This window comes from Haliotis rubra, unplaced genomic scaffold (genome assembly GCF_003918875.1).
Source record: "Haliotis rubra isolate DU_JTF1 unplaced genomic scaffold, ASM391887v1 Scf918, whole genome shotgun sequence".
Lineage (NCBI taxonomy): Eukaryota > Metazoa > Mollusca > Gastropoda > Lepetellida > Haliotidae > Haliotis > Haliotis rubra.
Genome location: NW_025767655.1, coordinates 1 through 10,000, shown reverse-complemented (window position 1 = coordinate 10,000; position 10,000 = coordinate 1). Strand labels below are relative to the sequence as shown.

The following is a 10,000-nucleotide window of genomic DNA, read 5'->3' as shown; positions in this document are numbered from 1 at the left end:
GTCTCTCTGCCATTCTACCTCTACTACCTCTGTCATCAGGACGGCATCGCCATTCCCATCAACCTCCTTAATACACTCAAAACAGTAAGACATCACCTGCTTTCTGATTACATCTCTGAGTAACCTGCCATTTCGCTTAGTTACCTGTGAAGATCTGACCGCCTCGCGTGTAGTGGTGAGTTAGAGCGAAACCCGGAGAGCGGAAGGTCTATCGTGAGTTCGATCCGACCTGCGGCCAAACCAAAAGACATTAAAATATGGTACTTGTTGGTCCCTGCCTGGCGCTCGCATTAATGGGTACAACAAGGACTGAAATCGGCTTCGAGTCAGTATAATGTGTCTGAGTGGGGTATATCCATTCTTCACTGCCGCATGGTGTCTCAGTGAGCTAGCACTATAAAACCAGCTTAAGTCTGAGCTAGTACAAGCAGCCGCACCTACACATACACACGCATGCACATCGCCATATGAGCCGAAATATGTCAAGCAACGACGTGCTAAACCCAATTTCACCTCACCTCACCTGTGAAGATCTGACACAGAAGTGGTCTTCAGCAACCCATGCTTGTCGTAAGAGGCGTTTACAGGAATGGGTGGTCAGCTTGCTGACAGGGTTGACACGCCGTTTGAATACCAGTTGTGTAGATTGATGGTCATGATTTTGATCACTGGATTGTCTGGTCCAGATTTGTTTTTTTTACAGACCCCGCCGCTATGTAGCTGGAATAATTGCTGCAGTTATACAACAAACAATCCAGCCAGCCATTCGATTAGTCAGTTGTACCGCATTAGACTATTTTAAGATACTAAGTGTTAGTCTGACTTATCAAAATGGATGGGTTAGTTGTTTGTTTAATGCTTAGTGAATAGGGGAATAATTCTGTTATAGGATTCCCTCAGATTTCTATGTGCTGAATGTCAGCTATGTTTTATTACTTTTGGTCTTCTGATGTTGTCAGTAGGTTTGATCGGGTTTTAATCATAATTCTGTGTCATGATGGCTCAGAAAGTGACATTCTTTTGTCCAGTCAGATGAATTTCCCCAATCCTATGGCATGAACTCGGCAACTCGACCAATGAATCGCCACTGGAATTAGAAATGAATGAGAAATGATACACAATTCTACTAAGATGATTCTTTGATGAAAAAGATAAAAGGTTAATCATGTTGCATTTTATGAGGGTTCAAAGCCTGATTGATATTTGGATTTAGACTGCCAGGTGAGGCCAGGTTTCATCTTTCTGCAAGAACCTTTCTGGGCCAGCTTCATACAGAGCTTAACTATAAATAATGAGAAGTCTTATGATAATGCTTAATCTCCCCATAGACTAACATAGGCTTAACACAGGCAGTCTAAGGTTGCTTTGTACAAGAATATCTAGGATCCTCACATGGAATGTCCATGAGACGGATAATAAGGTCAATAATAATAATAATAATAATAATAATAATAATAATAATAATAATAATAATAATGAGAAGTCTTATAATGCTACTAATCTCTGCGAACAAAGCATGCTCAAAGTGCTAACACCCTGATTATTATTACCCCGGATAACCCAAGCTGCCTGTTAGGGCGCTTAGAAGGTTATAGTCATCATGACTTTATCCAACCGGGTACCCATTAACTGCTGGGTGAACAGAGGCAATTTTGAAGAAACTCACTTGCCTAAAGTGAGACCACATGTATCACATGTGCTTCATTGTGGGGCAGGACGGAAGTCCTAGAAACTCTCAGGAGTCAAGCAGTCAAACACGGTCACCCATCCAAGGACTGTCCGAAATTCGCCATTGCTTAACTGCAACTGATTCGTGACCTGCCCTCTGTGCACAGGACCACACACCACCACTATCACAATGCACGTTGAGCCTGGTGCAGTTTTTAACGGATAAATATATGAAAGTGATGAGTTTCTGAGGTCGGCGTTGTGTTCTCAGTTTTTCAGCTTGTTCCTGTTTTTCCTGGCTATCATCGACCTCATCAAGGCGGCCAGTGACGATGGCAAGGTGCATGATGTTGTGTATGTCTCCGGTGGAATCAAAGCGGCGACATATGTAAGTAGTGATTTCTTTCCAACCTCTAGTGGTATGATGGCTCAACATGTGAAAAGGGTTAATTATGATGACATCATAGAAATCCCAGTGTCATTGCAATTGATTTTCAGAAGATGGCTGTCAGCCAAAGAGATAACTGATTTTAATTTCTAGCCATTTCTTCTTTCATATTTAGGGGCGGTGGGGTATCCTAGTTCTTAAAGCGTTGGCTCATGTTGCTGAAGACCCGGGTTCAATTCCCCACATGGGTGCAATGGGGGAAGTCCATTTCTTTGCTAAAAGCGGCCTAAAACTAAACTCACTCACTCACTCTTTCATATTTAATTCTTTTGGAAACTTGAACTAGCATGGAAATTCTCAAGAGGAATAAAACAAAACATTCTTTTAATTCTGTATTTTTTGGCGCTGCCTTATCTGTGAGCCCTTTGACTGCTTATCGTGAATCCAGCTTCTGTGGGATGTGGTGTTTGTAGTTGCTGTCGGGCGATGTTGATCCAGTTGGAAAGGAAGAAAGGCATCATCACATCTGGTGTTCTGTGGTTCTTCTGGCTCATGACCACTCTTGCAAATATCATCCCCTTCTACACCAAGATCATCCTGAGGTCAGTTACCATGGTTACGTCCCGCTTTGTCAATTGTCTGTTACATGAATTGCCAGTGTCCATGATAACGCCAGTAAAAGCAGTCAGACCCCATGGTTAAATTAGGCCAGTCTATTCCCATGGAGGCGGGGGTAGCCTAGTGGTTAAAGTGTTCACTTTTCATGCCAAAGACCTGGGTTCGATTCCCCACATGGGTACAATGTGTGAAGCCCATTTCTGGTGTCCCCGTGGCCATGATATTGTTGGAATATTGCTAAAAGGAGCGTAAAACTAAAGTCACTCACTCACTGTTGCCATGGTTACATCAATCTGGTCAGGCAGTTTCGAGTATAACTGCTTTAGTTACGTCAGTCTGTTACCATGGTTACATTATTCATGTCTATACGTTACCATGGTTACATCAGTTATATGTGGAACCAGTTGAGAATTCAGGAAATGAATATGGCCACAGCTTCTTCTTTATCATGTGACCAAGGACTGCCTCCCTGGTGTAGTGTAAGAGCGCCTGGCTGGAGAACGGAAGGTCATTGGTTTGATCCCTGGCTGCATCATACCAAAAGACGTTAAAATATGGTACTTGTTAGTCCCCGCCTGGTGCTGGGCATTAATGGGTACAACAAGGACTGGTTGGCTCAGAGTCAGTATAATGTCTGAGTTGGGTATTCATGCTTCACTGCGGCATGGTATCTCCAGTGAGCTAGCACTATGAAACCAGCTTAAGTCTGGGCTAGTACAAGCAGCCACACATACACCCATGCACATGCCGTCCATATGAGCGAAATATTCTTAAGTACGACGTTAAACCTCATTTTTCAATTTACATCCCATCATCACAAAATACAGCTGTGGAATAAACCTGGAACTAAATGACAATGATGTATCTCGGGACTGTGTTTCAGGATTACAGTGACCATTTGTTCAGGTTCGCCCTCTTCTACATCTACTTCGCCCTGTTGCTGACGGAGCTAGTGCTACACTGCTTTGCTGAGAAGATGACGCGGGCTGGATACTACGATCTGGGCAAGGTAGGTGCACTGCAAAGCCGAGAGGATTTGTTTGTTTTTCTTTGTCTGTTGTTTAACACTGCATTCAGCAATATGTGTGGAAGTCTGTAAATAAAGAAGAATAATGACAATTATTATGGATATACAACTTCTTTTATTCTGTGGAGGTGACGTTTCGACATAGGTTCGAATTTGCTTGACAACGACATTAGAACCTATGTCGAAACGTCGCCTCCACAGAATAAAAGAAGTTGTATATCCATAATAATTGTCATTATTCTTCATCAACTCAACTTTTAAAATGCCCATCAAAGAAGTCTTAAATAATCGAGCCTGGGTGCCGTTCCACTAACCTATCTTAGCCCTACGCCAATCGTAAAACCCTAAAATCCCAATCTTAGAGTGACGTTACGATCGGCTTACCGTTCCACTAACCAATCTTACCAAGTCAATCATAAAGTTTAGATCCAAAGTCTAAGTTGCTCATGACCAACTTAGGACAGCTAAAATCAATCGTAGAGAAACCAAAGTGGTAGCTTTCATGGTCTATATGATGAAGAAGAAGATCGAGCATTTCACCGTGAGCATCCCCTAAATTCCCCCATGAAATGAATTTGTATATTTCTGTGATGTAAACAAACACTGCACTGAAGCCTTACAAATGTCAGGGCAGTCTGACCACTAGCTGTCGTCATGGGAACACAACCGAGCCAGTCGGTGTAACACATTTGTACAACAATATTGCAACGTCCTGGGACAGCTGTGAAGTGAGCAATATGTTCTGAAGCAAAAAGATACAAATAAATTCGATTTCACTTCGCATATTTGGTGGGGGATTCTAAAAGCAGGCCGCGTGTTATTCAAGACCACTGACAGATTCTACATACGTTATAGCCTCCTCACGGCTTGTTGCTAAGATTGACAAGGTTCAGGCACATATTAAAAGCTCAACACAATTGACATTTTTAAAGTTCAGACTTAAAACCTGTTCTCAGTATATTACTTATAATCTCGGCTGTAAATACTCTCGTGTAAATTATCTGTACATAGCGCTTTGAGCATGCCCCAGGATGTGGAATAGGCGCACTATAAATATGCATTTATTATTATTATATTATGCCTGATACCCAGCGTTCATGCACGACTTGCACCTGAAACCAAGGTGCTCACTACCTAATATTTTGCTCTAGGTTTTTCTCCATGTTTACACTTGGTTGGAAAAAATACCCATGAAGGCCCGGGTTAGAATATTGAACTTCAGTAGCCCATGCTTGTCGTGAAGAGGCCACTAACGGGATCGGGTGGTCAGGCTCACTGACTTGGTTGACACATGTCATCGGTTCCCAAATGCGCAGATCGATGCTCATGCTGTTGATCACTGTATTGTCTTGTCCAGACTCGATTATTTATAGCTAAGATACATAGCATTCACTAACATGAATGCTCATGTTAGTGAAACGCTATGCATCTTAGCTAGATTATTTACAGACCGCCGCCATATAGCTGGAATATTGCTGAGTGTGGCATAAATCTAAACTCACTCACTCACTCAGTTGGTTCGTAAACTACTTCCATCATTTGCTAGACTATGCAAAGGGAGATTACTCGTGCCTCTCATCTCTCGCACGAAAAAGTCTCGATCTAAGCTTGGATCAGATTGTAAGATCGGTACCGGCTACGATCGGCCTAAGATCGGGTCGTGGAACGGGTGTAACTTTTAGCTAAGACGATTGTAAAATTAGCGTAACTTGCTAAGATTGATCTTAGATAAGATCGGTTAGTGGAACGGCACCCAGGACCAGACAATCCAGTGATCCGGATTAGAATTGATCTTCAGCAATCCATGCTTGTCATACAAGGCGACTAATGGGATTGGGTGGTCATAATAGATTGACCTCCTAATATGGTTGACACATTGCGGAGTTCAGTGTTAAACAACAAACAAACAAACAAAAAACATGCGTTGTCATGGTTACTGAGTTCGAGAGCAGCATACTTCCTGATGCCTGTGTTAACAACCATTTTTCATTTGCAGAAGCCATCTCCTGAGCAAGAATCATCCTTCTTCAACAGGATCATATACTGGTGGATAAACAGGTAGGTGATCTGATTCTGCTAGAACTGCTGCTGGCAAAGTTTCACATAATTTTAAACTCTGCATTTGAGAATATTTGGTCATATTTCATGTTTTGTCCCCCACCGCAACGCTGAACGGGACTTATATCTCACCTTGACCTTATCTTCTAGGTCACTCTGACACTTTGCCATTTTAGTGGCAAACACTTGTGTTATATGTGTTTCAGCACATATGATGGCTTGTGTGTTACAGTAGATGTGTCATATGTTACAGTAGACATGTTGTGTGTTACAGCAGACGTTGTTGTGTTACAGCAGGCAGACGGTTGTGTTTGGGCAGCAGACGGTTGTGTGTTACAGCAGACGGCTTGTGTGTTACATCAGACGTGTTGTGTGTTGCAGCAGATGTGTTGTGTGTTACAGCAGACGTGTTGTGTTACAGCAGACGTGTTGTGTGTTACAGCAGACGTGTTGTGTGTTACAGCAGACGTGTTGTGTGTTACAGCAGACGTGTTGTGTGTTACAGCAGACGTGTTGTGTGTTACAGCAGACGTGTTGTGTGTTACAGCAGACGTGTTGTGTGTTACAGCAGGCGGCTTGTGTGTTACATCAGACGTGTTGTGTGTTACAGCAGGCGTGTTGTGTGTTACAGACATGTTGTGTGTTACAGACATGTTGTGTGTTTACAGCAGACGTGTTGTGTTTACAGCAGATGTGTTGTGTGTTGCAGCAGACGTGTTGTGTGTTACAGCAGACGTGTTGTGTGTTACAGCAGACGTGTTGTGTGTTACAGCAGACGTGTTGTGTGTTACAGCAGATGTGTTGTGTTACAGCAGACGTGTTGTGTGTTACAGCAGATGTGTTGTGTGTTACAGCAGACGTGTTGTGTGTTACAGCAGATGTGTTGTGTGTTACAGCAGACATGTTGTGTGTTACAGCAGACGTGTTGTGTGTTACAGCAGACGTGTTGTGTGTTACAGCAGATGTGTTGTGTGTTACAGCAGCTGAGATGTTTGTTACAGCATGGTCTTCACAGGCTACAAGAAAGGCTTGGAGGAGTCCGACTTGTTTGAGCTACATCCGAGAGACAAGAGCGAGAGAGTTGTTCCTCAGTTCAACAATTCATGGGACAAGGAAGTCCTAAAAGCGAAACTCATCAACGAGTAAGTACATCCAGGAAACACACAGTACAGAATTCTATATCCATGCACACTGAAAATGGTCGCCAAAATCTTTATCAGTGGTACTGGGGGAGTGCAAAAGACTTTAGCTGTCTCATTATTTTTGAGCTGCATCAACTTTGAATAATGCATGTTACTGTGTACAGGTATTTCAGCTCATTTCAGGTACCCAGTTCAAATTCATAGTTTGAAGTTCACAGCTTACTGCTCAGAATTCAGTTGATGATTTTCTTCCGTCCAAACACTGAAATCACCTTTCATAACCAGCTCATGGTTCCTGAGCATGTACACTGATTACAATGGAAATAAAGTTCTTGGAGTCCATTTGAAGCATTCCCCATGCTGCCATATAGGAAATGCCATAAGAGGGCAACTAACAGGATTGGTTGGCCATTTCCCTCTGACCTGGTTTGCCAATGTCATCATATCTGATGTTTTCAGTCGCGAAATATCAGTACCATGTTGGAAGATGTATAATACACTAAATACAGTAATGCAGAAAGATCAGAATTGATTTTCAGCAACCCATGCTTGTTGTAAGAGGCGTAACGGGAGGGTAGTAAGGCTTGCTGACTTGGTTGACACATGTCATCATATCCAAGTTGCCTAGATGCTCATGATGTTGATCACTGGATTATCTGGTCCAGACTCGATTATTTACACATAGCCGGAATATTGGTGAGTGTGACATTAGACGCCAAACCACCAAACTAAAACAAAACAAACATGTGCAAATACTTCATTTGGCTAGTGTATAATGCTAAGATTTCTACAGTAAGTTTACAGATCCATCAGATCAGATGGGTGGTCAGGCTTGCTGACTTGGTTGACACATGTCATCTTATCCCAGTTGAATAGATCGACGATCATGTTGTTCATCACTGGATTGTCTGGTCCAGACTTGTTTATTTACAGACTGCTGCCATATAGCTGGAATTATTGCTGACTCAATGCTCATGAAGTTGATCACTGAATTGTCAGTGCTTGGGTGGATGAAAGGTCATTCTGAAGTGATCTATTCAGATCTTTGTTTAGTGGGGGGCGGTGGGGTAGCCTAGTGGTTAAAGTGTTCGCTTGTCACACCGAAGGCCTGGGTTTGATTCCCCACATGGGTACAATTTGTGAAGCCCATTTCTGGTGTCCCCCCACCGTGATATTGCTGGAATATTGCTAAAATCGACATAAAACCATAATCAGTCAGTTTGTTTAGTAGTTACTAGAACTAAGAGTGGATTTTTGTGAGATCACACCTTCTGATGAGTATAATTGTTTGCCAGAAAGAGGAAACGTCACTCGCGGGTACACTACCGAAACGACATGAGCTCCAAGCACCATATAGACATCCAATCCACAAACGAGAAGACCCCCCTGCTGAATGGTCCTGGCAAGAGCTGATGAGGTCAAGTTCAAGGGCACAAAGGGATGATGATGGAATCAAACTAAAGCAAGCTTCGGCTCTTCAAAGTTCTTGCCAAAACATATTGGTTTGAGATTTCACTATCTTGGTTCTGCAAGTTCATCTATGACTTACTTCAGTTCGTCAGTCCAATTCTGCTCAAGTGAGTCTGTTTTATGTTTTACTCATTTTAAGCCGCCAGCTAATGGCCTGAAGAGAAAGTTGAACTCAAAGTTATTTTATTAATGTCAAGCCTAATAAGAAACCCTTCTTTACCATAGTGTAACAAAGTGTAATCCTATTTATATCTTCGCTTCCAAACAGTAAGTGGCATTGTTCCAACAAAATGCTAAAGATTCCTACCATGGTTCAAAAATGCTATTTTGAGCTATTTTGAAAAAAAGACATATATGTATATTACTCAGTCATTTTTTACTCAAAATTTTTCAAAATTTGGTACATTGATTTTGGCCGAGGGACTCAACATCATGGGTCTCTTTTACGCGATATTCAGTAGTTTAACCTTTGGTAGGCCTTTACCCCGCGTAACATACCAAAAGCGACGCGAAAATAAGGTGTACTTGTTGATCCTGCCTGGCGCCGCGGCATTAATGGGTACAACAAGGACTGGTCGGCTCGAGTCAGTATAATGTGTCTGAGTGGGGTATTCATGCTTCACTCGCGTATGTGGTATCTCAGTGGGCTAGCACTATAAAACCAGCTTCAGTCTGGGCTAGTACAAGCAGCCTTTTACATACACATACACACGCATGCACGCCGCCATATGAGCCAATTATTCTCAAGCACGACGTTAAACCTAATTTCACCTCACCCCCACCTCATTTATGGCTTTTGGGGATGGGGTGATGATGATGATTTTTCTGATAAGCATGTACAATGTGAATGACCCCCACTAAAATTTATGTACAAAGTAATTTCCACCCTGCATGTCATGTACAAAATCAGTGACCATCCGACTTCCCATGATTTTAAAATATTTATGTGTACAAAATTGCTGACAATTCGCTTCACTCTAGTACATGTGTACAAAATTGATTACCCCTACCTCCCAGAACAAAATGTGGGTGACCCCTGCTTAAAATAATCATCACCACCTCCTAGCCATGAATCCTGAAAGTTCCTCTGTGTTTTTCTCCATTTCCTTACTAATTCTATTGAGATGATGTATTACATGTGTGATAGTTCAGTCCTCCTGATTCCATGATTCCGCAGTTGCAGAATTAATCGCTGAATACCTTTCATGCAGAAAAAAACGTCTGGTCCAATGGAAAATGCATTTTCATGCAAATAACCAAACTGCCATTTTTCTTCGCCTTTTGAAAGTTGAATCAAGATTGCCTAGCAAACGCGAAACAAAATTTTGTAGAGTTTGTAATGTCATTCCTGATTCACACCGTGAAATAAAAAAACATCTTGCAAGAAAAAACACGAGGCTGCCAGTTGTAGCTTGAATGTCATGAAGCTACTAAAATTTACAGCTTTGTGTTTAAGAATTAAAAGTTTGAAATTCTTTATCATTTTTTGTTGTTTTTTCAAGCATTTTAACAGCAGAATCTTTTGCAGGATTTTGAAAAATGGCATGCAGAATTTACTTTAAATTTACTCGCGGAATTCTTAAAAATTCACCACGGCATCCAGGAGGGACTGATAGTTGTAGAAGTGGT

At 42.0% G+C, this 10,000-nt stretch overlaps 1 protein-coding gene across 1 annotated transcript; it reads left to right on the top strand.

The window, feature by feature from the left end:
- Positions 1–2,542: 2,542 nt before the first annotated feature.
- LOC124264266 (ATP-binding cassette sub-family C member 3-like) lies at positions 2,543–8,314 on the top strand. The gene is made up of 5 exons (XM_046699004.1): positions 2,543–2,671; positions 3,558–3,683; positions 5,698–5,759; positions 6,761–6,901; positions 8,197–8,314. Exons 1-5 carry the CDS (start codon positions 2,543–2,545, stop codon positions 8,312–8,314), a joined length of 576 nt encoding a protein of 191 aa, XP_046554960.1.
- The last annotated feature ends 1,686 nt before the right edge of the window (positions 8,315–10,000 follow it).